General features: G+C 26.3%; 3 protein-coding genes and 1 long non-coding RNA gene across 7 annotated transcripts; 1 reads left to right on the top strand and 3 right to left on the bottom strand.

The window, feature by feature from the left end:
• Positions 1-143: 143 nt before the first annotated feature.
• LOC126833028 (uncharacterized) lies at positions 144-1,681 on the bottom strand. Its single transcript, XM_050564134.1, has 3 exons — positions 1,539-1,681; positions 859-1,021; positions 144-420 (listed from the first exon to the last, which is right to left on the bottom strand). Exons 1-3 carry the CDS (start codon positions 1,620-1,622, stop codon positions 260-262), a joined length of 408 nt encoding a protein of 135 aa, XP_050420091.1. The 5' UTR covers positions 1,623-1,681; the 3' UTR covers positions 144-259.
• Positions 1,682-3,804: 2,123 nt separating this feature from the next.
• Positions 3,805-5,584, bottom strand: LOC126833053 (uncharacterized). Its single transcript, XR_007684832.1, has 3 exons — positions 5,292-5,584; positions 4,903-5,221; positions 3,805-4,196 (listed from the first exon to the last, which is right to left on the bottom strand). It is a non-coding gene; the product is annotated as an uncharacterized LOC126833053 (long non-coding RNA).
• A 2,582-nt stretch (positions 5,585-8,166) lies between these two features.
• On the bottom strand, positions 8,167-13,639 carry LOC126833052 (uncharacterized). Of its 3 annotated transcripts, none has more exons than XM_050564173.1 (3): positions 13,493-13,639; positions 8,799-8,961; positions 8,167-8,592 (listed from the first exon to the last, which is right to left on the bottom strand). In XM_050564173.1, exons 1-3 carry the CDS (start codon positions 13,574-13,576, stop codon positions 8,435-8,437), a joined length of 405 nt encoding a protein of 134 aa, XP_050420130.1. In that variant the 5' UTR covers positions 13,577-13,639; the 3' UTR covers positions 8,167-8,434. The 3 variants fall into 3 exon arrangements, with proteins under 3 accessions (XP_050420130.1, XP_050420129.1, XP_050420131.1); XM_050564172.1 differs by lacking the exon at positions 13,493-13,639 and adding an exon at positions 9,318-9,461; XM_050564174.1 differs by lacking the exons at positions 8,167-8,592; positions 8,799-8,961 and adding exons at positions 12,009-12,292; positions 13,058-13,220 and having other exon boundaries at positions 13,493-13,635.
• A 1,740-nt stretch (positions 13,640-15,379) lies between these two features.
• On the top strand, positions 15,380-20,349 carry LOC126833050 (uncharacterized). 2 transcript variants are annotated; one of them, XM_050564170.1, is made up of 4 exons: positions 15,380-15,547; positions 19,031-19,142; positions 19,658-19,803; positions 20,204-20,349. In XM_050564170.1, exons 2-4 carry the CDS (start codon positions 19,036-19,038, stop codon positions 20,329-20,331), a joined length of 381 nt encoding a protein of 126 aa, XP_050420127.1. In that variant the 5' UTR covers positions 15,380-15,547; positions 19,031-19,035; the 3' UTR covers positions 20,332-20,349. The 2 variants fall into 2 exon arrangements, with proteins under 2 accessions (XP_050420127.1, XP_050420126.1); XM_050564169.1 differs by having other exon boundaries at positions 19,643-19,803.
• The last annotated feature ends 1,111 nt before the right edge of the window (positions 20,350-21,460 follow it).

Below are 21,460 nucleotides of genomic sequence, written 5' to 3'. Positions count from 1 at the left end.
TTTACGAAAATTTAAAGTTAAATTTAGAAGAAAAAAATTATTCTAGAATTAATTGCCAGTTTTATATTAAATTAAAAATAAAGTGTAAGAAATATGTATATATAAATCAATTGTACACTTTAATAGATAATAAAACTGCATTTTCTTTATTTCATTCGATGTAAAGTTAGTAGAGAATTAGTTGGTTTCAAAAACAAGGGTTCGTTAACATGATAATGTTTATAGGCTGAGGTACAACCTTTAACATTCTTGAGATTTGTCACACAATAACTGATTCTACCCATTCTAACATTGTAATGTCTTCTATTGACCTTTCTGCCGCTGCACTTTTCCGAAGTGCAGCGCACCTTTTCACAATATAGCCAAGTGTAATGCAAAGGTTTCTAAAGAGTTCACTATATAGATGTAAATCTATAACATCTAAAACAAAAACAAAAATTAAATTGATAAAAAAAACCTTCACAACAAAAAAAAGGTACATCTGTTAAACAAATTGTGGTAAAAGGAAAACATTTTCCGATTTTTTTTTTGACCAGTTGCAAAAGTATTCTTCATATTCCACACATAATATTCTATGTTTTTTTAATTTCGCATAACATTGTAAGTTTTGAAGACACATGGTTCTAATTACCGGTTTTAAAAAGCTTATGAAAATACCTTTAAGATTGATTATAACTCTGATTGAGTTTCGACAAGTAGTTAAGCAAATAAAATCACTTGAATATTGAAAAAACAAATTAATATAAGATATAATAAAGGGTGGTAATTTTTTTTTTATTTGATTTTTTCGAGTGTAATTTGGAAAATTTGGTCTGAAAGTTAGACTGAAAATAGATCTAGAGTGAGACTAATGGTTACCTTGTTTTTCACTTGCAGCTGGATTCTTACTCAAGTATTCCTCTATGATTATTAAATCATTTTTGTTTTTACCCATATACATCCAAAAATCAGCCAGTGTTATAGTACTATCTAGTGATACGAGCAACCATTTTCTACAATCATTGTCCGAATCTTTTAGAATCTGAAATATACTGAAGTTTAAAGTGAAATACTAAATCAAAGCAAAACAAAATTATGTCTAATTAATTTACAAAACAATGTATTGAAAATACATTATTTATTACGTTTGGATTGACTTGTACTATTTGTTGATTGTTAAATGAAAGAGTGACAGAAATTTTATTGTTTTAAAATTGAATTTATAAAATAACTGATTAAATTAAATTTATTGCTAAATAAGTTTCAAGTACATTTATTATATTAAATTAACAAAACTCAAAAAATAAGCATACGATTTAATTTAAATATCTATTATAGCAATAACAAAAAATAATTTTATCAAATACTTATTAAAAACTTATTTTTATCATAAATATTTGATTTGAAATTCTTTAAGCTAAAATAATAATAGTTTCATAAAAAAATTACTATGTAGAAAAATTGTGAAAACCTAAATATTATAAATGATCTATTAAAACATTGACAAAACACTAATAGTTTTAATATAGGAATAGTCTAATAAAAATATCAAAAATTACTTGATTTTCATCTTCACTTTCTCCCAGTACATAATTAGCAGCAATAATAAAAGATAATAACAAAATAGATAGCTTGAAGAACATCGTGTTATTCTATTTTATTATATGTTTATTCTATTTCTGTTAAATTAAGTTTAACTGCGTGACTGTGAAACGAATGATTTCTAGTGTCTTTAATTTCGTGCTTTATAATAGAATTAAAAAAAAAACTAATATCATAAGAGTACATAAATATATCAAATATGATTTCCATTAAATTTCCTATACCTGGCATTATTATTTAAATTGCATATTTGTACAATTAGATATATTTATACATAAAATTTTTAATGTTAATGTCATTAACACATATAAATATCAAGACGATGAATCTCTGGGTTTCAATATTGGTTTACAATGTGTAGGAGAATATCAGTAGATATTTTCATACATACATTAGTATCTAGGGATATACTTATTTATCCTTAATATTATGTAAAAAAAGGCTTCTTGAAAGCTTTTTTTTATACAATACCAAATTCACTTATTCAGTCTAACCTTGTCCATCCATTTTATTAAACATCTATGTTATGTGTTAATATATTTATTACGTTGCTTAAGATTTTTAAAGGGATTTGTTAGTATTATTATCAGAATTATCACAGGTCACATCTATAATCACAAATTGACTTCCTAAACGTTGGCGTTATTATATTATTCCGAAACTTATTATCGATTATAAAACGACTACTAGATCAATTTATATTATTTTATAAAAAGTTTAAATATATTACCAAATGTGATAAGAAATTATAAAAAAAAAAAAAATAATAATGTTTTTTAAGAAACAATACATAATGGATCACAATAGTTTATAATTTTTGTTAACATTTATACGTTTTTTTTTGTTTTTTCTTAATATATAGACATTATTATTTTCCTCATAAGTACATTCAACAAAATGAACAATTTTTTTCTTAATGTAATTGCCAGTTTTATTGTTAAATTAAAAAAAAAAAAATGTTGTAATTAATAAATAGGTACATTAAAAATTTATACTGCGGTATAAATTAATGAGATAATTGTAGTATACATTTTATAAAATAACGTTTTGTTTCTTTTTTTTTATAAAAGTGAGCAGAGAATTAGTTGGTGTTAGAAACAAGAGTTTATTTTAACATAATAATGTTCTTGGTTTTCTGGGGTACAATCAAGAAAATTTGTCATGCTAAAACACCTCTTTCCCCCCCTAAAAAAACGTACAAACATTATCATGCTTTTAAATTTCTAGCTTTAGTTCAAAATCTTAACAAAAAAAAATTGTAGTGTTGGCAACTATAGTTGACCTACCAGGAAGTCATGTTTAAGCATAGAAAATATTCAACTTCTATCATTAAACACTTGAACAATATTCTCAAGTCAGACGTACTGTGTAGAATTTTATCAAAATCCTGTGTACAAAATACAGAGATTGTCTATGTGTACCTTAGCTGTTTTACTAAACGTTTAATACGCATGTTATGACTACAGTGCAGAACACTTGTTTTAATAGCTTAAAAAATCGAAGGCTATATTCCTAGTAAATCATTATTATGACATTAGGCATGTTGTACGTGCCTACTCCATGTATTGGCATACGTTGATCACAAGATTGTAAAACCGAAATAATTAAATGATTATAATCCCTTACCGATTGGTGTGACTTAATACTTCAATAAATGTTTGGCTAATGAGTAATGACCATGCCACATAATTCGATAAAATAATTTACACAATTCCACAAAAAAAAAAAAACAAATTGTGTTGTATAAACCAACACTAGATTGGGATTCGAAACACTACAAAAAAAAAAGTTAATTTTCTGTTGTGCGATACCACCCAAAAAAGATATTTAGAAGTTAGAACTTATTTATCACACAGCAGAAATTAACTTTATATGAATTTTGACATTCAACCTAGTTGAATGTTTTAGTTCAGAGACATTATTAAAATTTGAAAGTTATTTTATCACTTTTAGTTGTAATAATTTCCGTAAACCTGTGACTTCCTCGTCCCCACTATGCTCCGTCACCACTATAACCCAACCCAACTGTACTGGCTTTTTTAATACTATCCCAATTATATAAAAATTAACTACTTATAATTTGCACTATTATTATTCAAACAAAATATATTTAGAAAAAATATGTATCCGTTCAAAAATTTGCACTTTTTGTGAAAAAAAGAAAAGTTAAATACTTGTTTAATAAAATATTGTTTGTACTGCATCCATATGTTTTTTATAATTATAATGTACATTATGATAATGAATTAGGATATTAAATTGTTAAATTATCATTTCTCCGACTACTTAAGTATTTATAAAAAAAACTAACATAGCACACAATTTAATAAATCGATGTTTATTAAAAAAAAATAGCGATTTTGGTCAACAAATTCGTTTTAATGCATTTTTAAACAAGTTAATGTTAGACTATGACAATTTTTCTATTTTTTTTTTCTGATAACTTTTAATTTTAATCTGCTAATCCTAATCATCTCCCATCAATATTGCCACTTCTTCTGGTGTCCTCATTGATGCTATTGCTTCCCTAACTTCAGCGCAGACTTGTACAGTATTATTCATTTCACTACAAAGCATTTTAAAAAGTACACTGTATAGATCGAAATCTATAAAATCTAAAACAAAATCAAATCAAAAATGTTCAATATCATAGTTATAACATACAGGGTGATTATTTGAACGCATTAGTTTACTCAAAAACTACTTGGATTTTTACAAATAAAAATTTGAAGAACTTTTTATGCATGAAATACTAACTTTTTATACAATACTTTTTTTGTACATCCCCCTTCCACAAAAACTCGACACTAAATTTTGATATTACACAAAAAGCAACCCCAATAAATAATTACGTTTTTAGATGGATAATATTAATTTTAAAAAATCGGCACATTGCAAGCTTAATTCTAACAAATAGTGTTAGAGTTATTAGAATTAGACGTGATAGTCGTGCGGTGATCGGGGTAAAATATTTTCGCGTTTCCAGCACTGTTTAGGATACGGTAAAGCTGTTACCCGAACAGGTCTCTACATCCAACATGGACAAAATATGAATGGATATGACATGCCTATAATAGCAAAATAAGGGGCCGCGTTCCGAAATGGGCGGAATGCAACGGGAAACCACCGCACTATAACTACTATCCCAGGATGGCAACTATTGTCTCTAGTAGAGCAAGTCAACTGATAACAAGATTATATCCGACGATTGTTATGAGAATTTAGCTGTATGTAGTCTATAAATAAAACCAGCTATAATATTGTTCTTAGAGAGATTCGAAAGAGGTATTTATTAAGAGGCAAAGGATAGGCATTACTTACCAAAAATAAATCTAGTAGTAGCTATTTTAAAATGCCGGCTAGTTTAAAGGTGAACAAATATTATTTTTTTCTAGAGTTGTAAAACTTTTAAAGTTTTGTGAAAAATGTCAATTTTCATTCCATCATATCGATCTGATGATGCGATTTTGATAGTGAAAACTTTTTTAATATGTTTACTTTGGTTTCAATGAACAACTTTTTCCATTTTTTGATACGAAGAAGCGTAATAATCCATGTTGAATATTTTGTTCAATTTTACATTTTTAAGTCAAATTTTGATAAGTATAAGTACACATTTATTAAAAGTTGTTCGTAGGATCTAAAAAAGAAAAATAAGGAAATTGAACTGGTTTTAAAAATCCCTAACGCATAATTACATCAATCCGTACGTTTGAATGAAAATAGGTCTTTTTAGAATGAAAAAACAGTCAATTTCGAATTTATTATCCACCACTACAAACAAGTTTTTACGTTTTGTCTATCAAAGACAATACCAAGTCTGACCAAGTGACCTCGAATCGTTAACAAACACCTTTAACAGTAGCGCAGATTAGCTATAGCGGTTATTAATTTATTATCTAATCTCTGTACGTTTTGTTACGGTTATTAAACATTTTTTTTTTTCAAAAATTAAACTTTAAAACATTTCAATAATTATAATTATGAATATATTTATTAAAAAAAGTAGGAAATGACATTTGAAAATCACAATTTGGAGAGTTTTACTCACCAAGAATATTCCATAAAAGTTTGGAACAAATTCAAATAATTTAAAAAAAGTTATCATGATTCCAAGTTGAAAAATGTGTATATTTTTTGGATGTTAGTAGTACTACTGGTGTTTCTCGATTTTGAAGGGGATGATGTGAGTTTTTACTTTTTTGGCCCAATAAAGTACCTTTTAGATACGATTTCTGATCTACAGTTGCTACATAAAGATATCGGTTTAGCGGTTTAAAACAAATCGTGGGCCCAGGCACAAAAATAAAAACACATCATTGTAAATATATATTATTAAATGATAAATAAAATATAGTTAACAGTTACCTTGTTTTGCATATGCATCTGGATTCTTATATAAGTAACCTTGGATGATAGCTAAGTCATATTTGTATCTTCCCATATACAACCAAAATTGAGTTAATGAAATAGTACTATTTAGAGATTTGCGCAACCATAATCTGCAATTATCGAAGGACTCTTGAAGAATCTGAAATTTTTGTTTTAAATATCAAACATAAAATCCCGGTTATAGAATTTAAATACATTTAACTTTTAAAATTTTTACACATTAAGGATTTAATTCAAGTATTATGCTTGATTTATTTTTACTCATCAAATTAAACAAGAGTTGATTAATGATCTATATCATTATGCACATTTCAATACATGAATTGTTTAAGTGGTAGATTCAGCCAATATTTAATTTTTTTTCATTACTGGCTAAAATGAACATTATTTCATTAAAATTGTACTTAATATTAATGTTTCTATAAAATAAAATATTTTATATCTATATGAACTGCATTATTAAATGGAAAATTATTTATGTATTTTATAATATATTATTATATAATTAATTATACATGATTAAAATTTGTTTTTAGTATGTGCTAGAAATATCTGCTAATTAATAGCAATAAAAAAATGATATATTTCTTTAAAAAATAATTTAAATATTACATTTTATGAGCTAAATAAGGTTTCAAATAAACCATTTAATATAATAATTAAATTGAACTCGCTTACTCGTAATTAGGCCACGATTCGAGCATTAATCCAAAATAACACATTAAATAAAATATAGTTTACCTAATAATATTAAACTTATTTTTACGATAAAAATTGTATTTTAAGGTCCTTAAGCTAAAAATATATTAGTTTCCTAGACAAAAGTGGCTATGTAGGAAAATTGTATTTTTATTATAAATTATTCAGCAAATGATTTGACAAAAATCTAATAGTTTTAATATTATAGTTAAAAATAATACGTATAATTACTTGATTTTCATTTTCAGATTCTCCCAGTACAAAATTAGCAGCTACGATAAAAGATAGTAACAAAATAGAGAATTTGAAGAACATCGTATTGTATTGTTGTATTAACTATAAACTGAATTTTAACTGTGAGACAAAATTAATGATTTTTCCCTTCTTTGATTGCCGGTTTTATATAGAATTACAAATAAAAAGTTATATGAGTACATAAATAATATATCCAATCTTATTCCATTTGCATTTCATAGATGTGACATTAATTAAATTGTGTATTTAAACAATTATGTATATTTGTTGTACATAAATCATATCAATATCTTTATGCCAATAACGCACAGATGTGTAAGTACGATTTTTCAAATTTTACAGAAAACAAGTTGGAAATTGTGTATAATTGAATACACTACCATTATTTTTCTGTCTAACCTTGTCAGTTTTATGTGTTAGTATATTTATCATGTTGGTTAAGATTCATAATAGTATTATTAAATTTATTTTTTGCTCTGGAACACAAAAATATGCCTCCTTTTCTACTTTTGATTACACTTTTAGACACATAAAGTAGTACTCCATTAGAACATTGTTGCTGTTTTTACGATAACAATACTCATTTTATTTAATATTTTAATATTTAACATTTTATTAACGTTGATAGCGCCCCGGAAAATACAATAAAATGTAAATATCTTGTAATTTTATAATATTGTACAATAACATAAATACAAATATTTTTATCAAGAAAAACTATAGAATTATAATTTTTGTTCGAGAAAATGAGTGTGCTACATTAAATTTACATAATTCATTACTATGGGAACAGTTTTAGCAATGAAGGAAAAACACCGGCGTTAAGGGATTCCTTAAATAGTAGATATTGTGATCACGAGGTCGTGTCTCTCAGTTTCAAATAAGAAATCACCTTGAATTCCGTCAAGACAGATAAACTGGTTATTTTTGAGAGACTTGAGAGCATGATAGATAATGGAGAACAAAACCTTGTGTTATTATTATTTAATTTATTAAATAATACATTAAGTGCAGTGAATGGTTACCTCGTCTTATACTTGCAGCTGGATTCTTATACATCTTTGTTATAAATATTTATATACTTGATCAATACATTGAAAACCCCATTATAAAATGTAAACACTTAAAACATTTAAGCATTTATCCATTAAGGGTTTTGTGTCATAAATAATTGCAGTACTATCCACGATTAATTTTTTTAAAATTATTATTTCATTAACTGTTAACTATTGTCGACAATTAAGGGTTTGATTAATGATCTATTTTATTATGTACATTTAAATAGTTATATTGTATATATAGCCGATGATATCAAAATACTTTAATTTCTAACAAAAATTTATTAAAAATGAATATTCTTTATAATATTAATACTACAATTGACAATTCAAAATTTACCAAAAATTTAACATTTTAATATTATAGTTTCAAAAATGTTCAATTCATGTTATTATTAGACTAAGAAAAATGGTCTGTTTTTTTTCTTGTAATCTATATTTTTGACAACCTATTCTTCTGGTTCTACCGGACCTAAAAAAAAAACGTCTACTAGTGTCCTTTGTGCCGCTATACTCTTCCTGTGAGCAGCGCATTTTTTTACAGTGAGGTCAATTGTGCTGCATAGCATTTTAAAAAGTTCACCATATAGATATAAATCTATAGAATCTAAAGCAAAAATTGTTTAACATTCTTAAGTTGCAACTTGAAAGTACTGTTGTTCTGTTTTATTAGGAAAAAAATATCAAATGATACATATTTTTATTTTTATTATTGAAATCAAGAATTCTTCCTTAAATACAATTGCTTCACAATCTTACATCGAAGATGAAACAAATGTATTAAATTAAGTAATTATTCATGTTAATGGTTACCTTGATTTTCATTTGCCGTAGGATTCTTATCAACATAATCACTCATGATAGAAAAATAACTTCTCTTTTTACCCATGTACTGCAAAAACTGACCCATCGAAATAGTACTATCTAGGGGCACGTGCAACCATTTTCTACAATCGTCGTAAGATTCTTTAAAAATCTGAAATTTTTTTTATAAATTTTAATAGGTATACTATATTACATAAAAACCCCCAATATAAAATTAATTTTAATACTAATAAAAATACTTTTTATACATTAAAGGTTTTTTTAATCATAGATAAATTAAATATTTTCCGTGATTAAGTTGTTAATCATTACTAAACGTAACTATTAACCTACAACTTCTTGTTTGGTGGGGGCCTACTTTTTTATCGTATGTATATTTTTAGTTAATCGCCTGACTACTAATAGTATAATATTAGCAATACCAGTAGTATAAGAATACAAACAAATTATCGCTTGATTCTGAAAAAAATCAAACATAAACAAAATGATTTTTTTTAAAAAAATTACTTCATTTTCATCTTCAGATTCTCCCAGTACAGAATTACCAGCTATGATAAAATATAGTAACAAAATAGAGAGCTTGAAGAACATTTCATTGTACTATTAACTATAAAATGAAGTTATACTGTGAGACAGAACGAATGATTTTTTCCGTCTTTGATTGCTTGTTTTATATTGAATTAAAAAAAAAAAAAAGTACGAGTACATATATATATATATATATATATATATTCAATCTCATTCCTGTTGCATTTTATAGATGTATTGCATTGTATAGATTTATTACAAAAATTATATATTTGAACAAATGTATATAATATTTGTTATACATAAACTACATTTTTTTGGACTAGGATATTGGGTATAAGATATAGGACGGGGTTATAGCATATATAGTTACCTAAAAATGCTGTACAAAAAAATTGTAGGAAAATTACACTTTGACTGTAGTATATTAAAGAGGCGGGGAATAAAGGTTTGTTGTTATTTAATTGAAATTCTAATATATGTTCCGTTTAGATTTGATTCGTTCCAAATGTTTTTATTACTGTTACATAAAGTCAAAGTTTAATAATGTTGAATAATTATCATACTTTTAACTATCTTATTAACTATTTTATAGGAATGTAACAGTTGTCTATGTCAATAGGGTCTTCTACTACTTTTAAGGGGATGATAGTACATCAGAGAATTTTCAATTTTTTAAATAATTTCACTCAAATTTGTTTTTATGTATTATGGTGCAATATTAACATAATGTATAAGAAAATATATGAGTGAAATTGTAATACTAGCATAGAAAATTGAAGGTTATACTATTGAGTAATAATTTTAAAGTCTTGAATCAGACACACTATTTTAGGATATTTACACATATGTATGTTTGACTTTTTTTTTAACTGCTACATAATTTAAACATCTATGCAAAAAATTATCTTAGATTTTTAATAAGACCACGTGTACAAGTTACAGACAGTGATTACTCATGGTATTGTTTAAAATTGAATATTTGTATTTTGACTGTATGTAACTGTTAAACTTTAAAATATATGTTATTATAATAAATATGAATTTATAGGTTTGTTTTAGCTTTTGGTGTTTTTTTTTTTATTTGAGTAAGCACTTGTTATAATAACCTAGGAAATCAAATGTTATACTCGTGTAAAATCATAAGTTGTCAGTAGCCTTGAATCAGACCTACCATTGAAGGATTTTTACACACAATCGTCTTAATATTATATTTAATGGACATATTTGGTAGTATTTTTTTTTTAAACGACATCAGTTTGTTTAGATTATTTAGTTTTAGACATAATGTTTTTAGCTGTAAACATATCATGAATGATGTGATAATTTAATTGGTCATCTAACAGATTTCAGAATTTCTCAAATTACCACTTTATGTTAATATAAACTGTTTATTTCTTCTGTATTTTAACATGTAATATGTAAGCGGTGTTAAAACCAACGTATAATGGTTTAAAGTTATACTTATCAGTTTATGAAAACTTTGAAAAAAACTAGTTTTTGTTTTAACATATTAATTGCTGAGATTCAATACAACGGCGAATGTTTTTAAGATTTTTCTTATGATATGATAATTTAGGATGGTACTATGTTATCTACAGTCGCCTATAGTTACAGTGAAAATAAGTCTTGTTTTTTTTTAAATAAGCTACTTAATAATAAAATTGATAGTCTTGAGCTTCTATGCTAGATACCCTTTACAATCCTTCATATACTTTCAGACAAACACAGGTTTGAGTATCCTAGTACGCCCAGAACTGTACGCCAGTGGCGTATCCACGGGGGGGGGGGGGGGGTCAGAACCCCCCATGGACCACATGGACCTAAGAAAAGTAGATGAACTTTTTATGAAACACAGGTTTTTTTAAACATTTTTATATTATTAAATTTGATACATTTGAAAATGATATAACTTATTTAGTTAAAAAATATTCTCAATTGTTACAATCTTTTTCTCCTCTAGTAGTAATCGCAGAACTTAAAATATGGTGGACTACTCTAAAAAGTATGGCTAAAATTTTATCAAATGTATTAAAATTGCTAAATAATTGTAATGAAACTACTTTCCAAATGTAAATAAACTTTTAAAAATCGTGACAACTTTACCTATTACAACACTTACTGCAGCAAGGTCATTTTTGACATTACGACGTTTAAAAACCTATCTGAGAAATACCCTGTCAGAAAACCGTTTAAATGGATTAGCTCAGATGAATATTCATAGAAAAATTGAAATTAACCCTGAAAAAGTGTTGGATCAACTGGCTAAGAAAAAAAGATAAATTGATTTAGTATTATAAAATCATTTTACAATACATATACATATGTAATACATTTTACTAAAATGTAATAACTATTTTACCTCAGACTGTCTTGTATTTTTATAATAATGTTTAAATTTCGAATTAATAATACTTTAAGTTTATTTGTTTTTTAATTTTATGATATAACAAAACAATAAAATGTACTTTAATAATATTTATGTTATCAATCGTTATAAATTATAATACAACGATTGCCTCTTTCTTTTTTTGCTTATTACACAGTTTAAAACTAGGTCGTTTAAATTTGTTGACCCCCCCCCCCCACCAAAAAAAAAAGGTCCTGGATACGCGCCTGACTATACTGATCGGATAGGGACATATTAGGTTCGCTTAGATAAAATTAACATTGTATAAAATGTAGAAAATCAGTGTTTATTTGTAAAACAATTTTATGTCATAAAATTCGTTTTCAATATAAATATTTTTAGACACCGTTAAACATATTTTAACTTTTTTAAACATTTTATTATTAAACTACAAAAAAATTGTGTGGTTTTTTTCTTGTAAGTTTTGTTTTTGACTAGCTAAAGACTAATTTCTGTCTAAGTGCAACACAGTCTTTTACAGTAAAGCCATAAGAGCTGCAAAGGTTTTTAAAAAGTTCCCCATATAGATATAAATCTATAGCTTCTGGAACAAAAAACAACAATAATTTTTAATATAAAAATAAGTAACTTAAATAAATAAATTTGTATTTATTATATAATTATATAATTAGTTAGTATTAATTGGTGCATGTTGTAGCGCAGTGGTCACCTTAGTTGTCGATAAAAAAAATTAGTTTTAGCTTCGATGTAGGGTGATTGTTTTTAAAATTGTGTTTTAATTTTGTATCTGGATCTACGATATCTTGTTAACCGCTAAAATCCATCCTAGAAGGGTTGTGAACTTTTGTTCATCCTTTCATGTTTTTGAACAAATTTTTCGATCTCGGACCAGAATATTAGACTACGTAGATCTATAGTAGGGTTATATAATATGGACAATGTATTTTTATTAATCTCTATTAAACTTTTTATTTATTATGAAAACCCCCGAAAAGGGTAAAATTACACTTTGTATTAAAGTTTGTTGCCTGAAACAAATTATTATTACAGAGAGACTATCAACCTTAATCGTACCCATCTATTGGGTTAAAGCATTACAATGTTCTTTTATCTATATAGGTATAACATGTGTTCTACAGATTTTTTTTTGGTCACTATTTCCTTGTTCCGTTCATAAACATCAAAGTTATATTAATTTATGCTGTTAAGGAAGAACAGCTAAAGATAAATATTTATTTTTTTATAAATGCGAATAAATACTTTCTGAAAACCGACTGATTCAGAGGTTCGCATCGAATATAAATAACAATTTTATTTAAATGATAAATAAAGTGTAGTTAACGGTTACTTTGCTTTTCATATGCAGCTGGATTCTTATTCAAGTAATCTTCTATGAATTCAAAATTTCTTATTGTTCTACCCATATACATCCAAAACTCACCCACTGTGATAGTGCTATCTAATGGTACGAGCAACCACTTTCTACAATCATCATACGATTCTTTGAGAATCTGAAATGTGTTATATAAATTTTAATATACTTTATTACATAAAAACCCATTTACAATTAAATAGTTTAATTTATGAAATAATTAAAATATTACATTTTTTGGATTTAGTAAAGTTTCAAGTAAACCATTTATTGTATAAAATTAATTGAACTCTAATAATCAGGTAACTTAAAACAAATATTTTACCTATCAATATCAAAAATAATTCAGTAAATAAGTGATAAAAAACTAATAGTTTTAAATAATAGTCCAAAACTAATAAACAAATTTACTTCATTTTCATCTTCAGATTCTCCCAGTACAGAAATCCCAGCTATGATAAAAGATAGTAACAAAATAGACAATTTGAAGAACATTGTATTGTTTTAACAATAAACTGAATTTTAACCGTGAGACAAAATTAATGATTTTTTTTCTTCTCTGATTGCCGGTTTTATATAGAATTAAAAAAAAAAGGTATACGAGTTCATAAATAAATATCAAATTTGATTACTATTCAATTATAGATGTGGAACTATTAATAAAATTGCATATTTGAACAATTATATGTATATTTGTAATACATAAATCATACTAACGTTTCTATGTCGTAAAAAAAACTGTTTTAATACCAAATAAAAAAGAAATTAAAAAATAATCGATTTTGTAAATTTAAAATTTTAATTTTGTTAACATTATTATTTTATGAGTTTATGATATTAATATATAGGTAAATAATAATATTTTGATATCTTATAACGGTAACATTATGTGTGATCTTTAAGGACTTCAAGATCTTAACTTCAAAACTAAGTGATCTAGCCCATTATTTTGCAGATTTATAATCATCATTAAAAATACTATCGATTAAAAAAAAGGGGGGTCCCGGTAAAGTAAATTTGTTCCTTGCTGTGCTAAAAAAAGTTTCAAGTGAAAATGTGTCATAATTAGCAATTTAATGGATGCATGCAGTCTGTTTTTAAGGAGTTTTGTAAAGACAATATTTAAAATAAAAGAGGTTTTAATAAATTCCAACCATGTTTGGGTATTTTACTGTTATGTAGGTAGCCAATTTTCATTTGAAAATTTCAGTGTGTTGTAATTAAATAAACTAAATTTGCAATTTTTTCAATATTAAAACCCAAATTATTTACATAAAAATAGCAAAACATAAAAAATCTGATTCCTACATAACCTAGTAAAGCTGTTAAAGAAGTCGTATATCTAAATAGAATGGAAGTCGGACCACCTTATGTAGTAAAATGTTGTCTGGCTTTTTTATCTAAAACGTCAAAAAAACAGACCTCATGCAATCCCCTTAATTGAACTTAAATACCTAATTAGATCACCATTGGAATTTTACATAACATAATCAAAAAATATTTTTAACAAACAATATTAAAAATTTATTTTGATCATAAATAATTATGATAAACATTTTAATTAAATTTTCAAGCTAAAAAGATAACAGTTTTCTAGACAAAAACTGCTATTTAGGAAAACTTATAATACAACCCTGTTAATTTTAAAATAATAATCTAAGTTATAAAAAAATTGCTTCATTTTCATCTTAATTAAATAAACTTGCGGTTCGGTACAATATCTGATAATTATCATAATTTATATTTTATAATAAATATTTTTCTCTGAATGGTTTGCACCTTTGCCTAAGTCCTAAACATTTTAGGCTTTTTTACTCATTATTAGGTAATTGTAAATTCGACATTCTGACGTCAATTTTTGGGAAATACCGTCTTGATGAATTGTTCAGTTTATAGTATTTTGCATCACTCGAATTTTATTTTATTTTATGATTGTGTGATCATTTATTATAATAGCTAAAAAAATCTAAGGTTATAATTAAATCGGAATAAATCATAAGTTGACAATACTCTCAAATCAGACGTCTTATATAAAATTCTAATAAAATCCCGTGTACAAATACAGACAATGACTATGGCGTGTACCATGTCTGTAATTTGTCACGTTGTCTTATGAAAAAATTGAATAAGGGTCTCATGACTTTGTGTACATATTATAATGTTTGAACATTTGTTATTACACAGACTTATATTATACTAACCGTGTGACAACAAAATGTGTATTAAAAAAAAAGCAAGACCAACGTCTGACAATCCTCAAAGTTCCTTAGTTTTTTTTTACTTATCGTTAAATATTTAAATAAGTCTTCTATTACTAAGTAAAATTCAAACTTTTTACAATTATACATCGTTATTGCTAAGAGTTTATATCCTTCAACCTTCAGTTAAATTCTTAAAATTTTACGAGAATAGAAATCGTATACACTATACAATAGTATTGATCATGAAGATAATCTGTAAAAATCGGTACATATAATATTATTTAATGTAAAAAAATGTGCATAATAACATTAAGATGCCATATTGCCATCTAAATAATAACGAGTCGTCGTTGTCGTGCATAACGTTTGACCAGGACATTTAATTAAGACTAAACTATCATCATAAATCGCAAGAAGATTATAGATCAGAAATAGTCGCTTAGTATAGGAGCCAGCAGGCTAAAACATGTTCCATGTTCTATAATTTTAACCGTTAGGCTTTAAGTAGACTGTAACTGTCATTACTTTTTTTTTTTTTCCTAAAGAAAAAAATTAACATTACACAAAATAAAAGAAATCGGTGTTAATTTGAATTAAAATATATATGTATATAAGTTTGATATTTTTCGAATAGAAGTCTAATGTATGTTCCGTTTAATTTTTGACTCGTTCCAACAATTTTCATCAATGTTACAGAGAGCCAAATTTTTATGTTGAATAATTATCATATTTTTTTGGTTTTCTTGATTGTAAGGGTGAAGTGATCTTATTAACTATTTTATGGGAATGCAAAAATTATTACTTAATAAATATTTATTTTTGAAATTACTGTTATCATAGAAACGTCAGTAATCACATAAAATATTTGCATTCAAATTTGATTATTATGCATTTACTATTTGTGTGTGTACTTGTAATACTGGCTTAGAAAAATCAAAGGTTATACTAGTAATACATGTAAAGTCTTAAATCAGACATACTATTTTAGGATTTGTACGCACGTAAGTTGGATTTTTTTTACTGCTTTATTATTTAAATAACCATAAAAAAATTATATTCAATTTTATAAATAAGTCCATGTGTACACATTACAGGCAGTGATACTCATCGTATTATTTTAAATTTAATATTTGTATTTTGACTATAATATGTAACTTTTAATCTTTAAAAAGTATGTTATCGTACATAAATATATAAATGTATAGGTTTGATTTTTATTTAAGTGAACACTTATTATAATAGCTCAGAAAATCGAAGGTAATACTTGTAAAAATCTAGTTTATGATTTTATTATTTATAAATCATACATTTTTGTTTAGATATAAAAATCAGAGATTTATATTGAAAATTATATTTTTTCTTAAAACGTTTGCCCTTTTGACCATAATTCATAAGTATTTTTTTAATACTAACAACTTTCCTAACAAATATTTTCCTAACTAATATATTATACGTTAAAAACTTATTTTCAATCGATTTATTTGTTTTTGAATGAGTTAACTCAAAAAAATTCTGGGAAAATTACTATAACTACAAAATTTTAAATATTTTTCAATTAAATGTGTAGATTTAGAAAATGAGGTTTTTAGTCTAACTTGTCTTTATGTTTGCTCTCCGCGTGTATGCTATAACATGAAAAAAGAAATGTAAGAAATTTGTAAAGATTAAAACATTTGTATGTTCTTACATTGATCCTTTAACGATATGTGAAGATTAGTGACATTTAAATATTTGAAAATAAAACAATTATTAAATCATAAAGTGATTTAGAACGGTACAGTTTATGTCATTAATTTTTTTTATTTATGTCAATAGATAGTTTAAATAAATACATTTTTTTATTTGAATAGTACTTAATGTGTTTTTTTTTGTTCTTATGTAAGAGGGAGATGAATTCACGAACTTTGTTTTTGCTATACTCTAAAATTGTTATACATGGACTACTGCCCTTCTTCCCCTGTGCCCTTTATATTAATAGGTAATATATTAACTAGGTAGTAAAATCATAGGTTAAACTATTACTTAAATGAAAAACTAGTGAAAACGACCATTTATAGTCTTTACAGCGATTAAGGACTTTTTAAGTAATCTACAACGATTAGGGCTTATTGAGAAAATACCAATTTCCAATTAGGCCTTCCCGACCCTAAACATGCCGTAAATTATATTATTTTCAAGCATAGTTTTTAATTTTGTAAGTATGTATTATTGTTTTATAAGTGCTGTTGGTGAAATGTCCCCCCGTTGACCTCGATTTCTTATGCTTTGAAAATGTATACTAACAACGGCTGCCTGACCTGTACAAACGTTAACACCTGTCCAGTTTATAAATATAGAAAATAAATTCGGCAATATTATCATTGTAATAATATTAAATGTGTTCGCTCAAATGAAATTAAAATCGATAAACTTCACAACGAAACGACGTGCTAGAGACGGACAAACATTAGGCCGACATTTATTTATTTCACGAGTGAAAAATCAAATACATACTAAAACGTATTGAACGGAGGAGTAAAAAAATAACGTCTCGAGGAAAACTTTGGCGCATAAAAAAGATAATAGAATTGGATATATATATATATATATATAGTCGTCCTTTGTCGAAACACTTAACAGAAATCTGAAATAACAGACAGCAGATCTCGAATAAGGTCCTTGCACTGAAAAAAAAAGCCGTTGATACCCAACTACGCCCATGGCTAGAGTTGGGAAATACAGTTGGGCTGAGGTTAAAAAAAGTAAGAGATAAAATGGCTGAACACATTATAGACTATCGCTGAATTTGCTCAGAGTACATTTTTTTACTGAGATCAAAGCCTTATCTCATGATCAGCAGTACTCCGAGTTTACTTGTCATCTCAAATAAGGGTTTTTTTTTAAATGTTTATTTCATACAAAATTTGAATTTAGTGAAAAAAAATGTATAATTTGACATCTCAGTTTGCTGTTATGATTAGCGAATTTATTTCACTGTTTTACAGTTTCACAATTCAATCATCAAAACTTATAGAACGAATTGTCCATACTTAACAAATTACTTAGTAATATTATATCCTTTAAAAAGAGAGTTTCTATAAATACATTTTTTTACCTTTTGATATTTTGTGCGGAGCTGAGGCGGTATTTGTTTTCAACGATGTGATTTTTTTTTTAAATATTTTATTTTTTGTAACACATAATCCACGGCCTAAACTTAAGAAAGTTCACCCCTTTCGAGAAAAATGTATTTCCAAATTTGGGTGGGCCATTATTTTTACATACAGCGAGAAATCAATATAGTATTATAAACCTTTTCGGGGGAAAAGTGAATTTTCCTAACCTTAATTCGATTTTTATGTAGTTTTTGCACTTAAGATCTGAAAATTAGACACCAAGTAAAAACTTAATAACCTTGTTTTTTTATTTAGAAAAAATTACAAAAAAACAAAACTCAATTTATGTATCGTCACTTTCTGTTAGTATTTAAATTTTTGTCATGGCTAAAAGTATCCCATAGAATAATTTTTTCAAAATCTAACATTGAATTTCAAAATTGTATAAAATTATCAGTATTTTAAAATATTATACTAAAAAGAGTAATTCAATCCGTATACACTTTACTTATACAGTTACTAAAAACAAAAAAAATATGTACAGTAGTATATACACAATTAAATAGTCACTCCTGGTAAAATAGTTTTAGAAAATTGATTTTATAATATATAAATTATAATAATTATTTTATATTATTATAACCTATGAATAGAACTGATGGAAATAGAGCGTACAGAGGATAAAGAAAACCTCGAATTGTTTGATTTGGATTGCAAGACACCTAAACCCTGTCAGACAAAAATACCTAAGATTCGGGCTCCAAGGTAAAACACATAGTCAATCGGTTCATATGTTGAACACTTTTACACATCAAAATAGGCATTAAAACAATGTTTTTTTAGGTAACACTCTGTAAGTGTTAGCCTTTTTCCTGTAATCATAATTTTTTATAATAGGATCATTCTACATTCAGTTTAGATCTCCCCATTAAAAGATAATCGGTTCTCATCTTCTTTCATTATTGACTATGATTCACATTAACCACATCCTAGGACTATGCGTAGGACACTTGAGCTTGTAAGTGTTCTTTGGAGTCCTAGTGGCTTCACTTTTAGGTTTACTTAATTTCACGACGTTCCTATTCGAACGATGGCGTCTACATTTAGCCAGTACAGTTATTTCCATGTCAAAATATAACGACACGTGGACTAAATAAATAATGTGGTTAAGGGTTTATTTAAATATTTAATTATTTCATAAATAAATTCAACTGTTATCGTGTTTCGCCGTACTACACCATTATACCAGTATACCTTTACTGTAGGCGTGTATTTTTTAGATTTAAGAAAACAGATTTGGAAGAACAACTGGATTACATAGAAAAGTGTGTCCTACAGCCACACATCCCGAAGTCGTACACGTGGTTGTCGACTATAACGATGCCGGCCGTTTTAAAGCATACTTTAACTGACAGCTATCAACAGTGTAAGTTTTGCGCCACAACATTGAAAAACGCATTAAAATGAACAAAAAAAAAATAACAATTGAGGTGTGTGGGGAGAAGCAATTGCTCTCCTGTAACGGTCTTGTTCTATATTTTATAAAATAAGGTTTTTTTCTAGGTTTTATAAAATTGTTTAAAAACTGATTTTTTTTTTCATTTAATTTGATACTACTGTCTTAAACTAAAGTGAATAAAAAGACAAGATCCACATGGCGTCATTTTACATAATATATTATGTAAGGCGAATTTTAGATTTTACTTTAAAGGAAAAATAGGCTAAAACTTGTACGATAAAATACTGTCCTGGTAAGATTACATAGAACTAATTACTTAGCTATAACGTATTTAAACATTCACGATTTAGATAAATTTCCATTACAGACCAGCGTGCGACCGTGGAGTTAACAACGATCAAATCACATTCACAATTGGGCAAATTGGGTAAGAAAAGTTTGAATCAATCGAGTCAGAACGTGGACCGCGGAAAAGTACAATGTCTTCTGCGATAAACCAAACTGCTTTGGAAAAATTGAAAAAAAAAACAGTTCTAATGATTTTTTTGGGGGGTTTTATGAATAAAATTTGTACTATTAAGTAGATTTTTGTGCTAAAAAAAATATAGTTTAAAAAAACTAAAAAACACGCTTAAATAGTAAAATAAACTAAAAAGTAGAAAATAATTTTCAATATAGAAATCAATTAATAAAAAATAAATACTATTATTGTGAGAAAAGCGTGGGGTGCTACATATATCAGTTCTTGAAAAGCGCCCCACGCTTTTTTCACAATAATACTATTTATTTTTTATTAATTGATTTCTATATTGAAAATTATTTTCTACTTTTTAGTTTATTTTACTATTTAAGCGTGTTTTTTAGTTTTTTTAAACTATATTTTTTTATTTTCCACTTTTTAGTTCGATGCGCTTTAAAATCGTGTTTTTTAATTCTAGTACATACGTTTCTCTATTACTTGAAAACTTCAGGTAAACAACAATGAATACACGCATGTACGTTCGGTTGCCTATCTCTTTTAGTTACATACAAACATACAAACATACAAACATACAAACATACAAACATACATACATACATACATACATACATACAAGTGAAGCTAATATAAGCGTGCTAAAAAGTGAAACATAACTTCGATGCATATAAGTTGCGTGTCAATAAAAGCATTGTAATGAAGATGGTGTGCTTTAAAATGTATTTTTAGTATTGAGATAGATACCATTAGAGTTGATCCATCCATATTTCCTAATAATTATTTGTCATAGATACCAAAAAGCTTATCAACAACATACCTAATGAAAATATTTTTCGGATACCTGTTAATTCACTCACAAATAGCAACGTGGAAATTTACAACGATCAAGGGGTGATTTTCTACCCCTCTAATTTTTCTTTAATACAATTATTTTTTTAACTACAAATTTTTGAGAATAATTGTGTATGTTAAAGGCCCACACTAGACTAACTTAAGTCTAATTTTCAGATCTGAAGTCCCAAAACTATGCACGAGAAAGTGAAATACAGAGAAATTGTCTACTTATTCTATGGGAAAGTGTTTTTACATAATTATTTATTTAATTAGTTATAATCAAATGAATATCTATCGTTGGAACTGACATAA

The sequence above is a fragment of the Adelges cooleyi genome, unplaced genomic scaffold, assembly GCF_023614345.1.
Source record: "Adelges cooleyi isolate 19-005CV unplaced genomic scaffold, UGA_ACOO_1.1 ACOO_flye_CR_arks_rails_tigmint_CR_PRNA_168, whole genome shotgun sequence".
NCBI lineage: Eukaryota > Metazoa > Arthropoda > Insecta > Hemiptera > Adelgidae > Adelges > Adelges cooleyi.
This window is presented reverse-complemented; position numbering and strand designations above follow the sequence as displayed.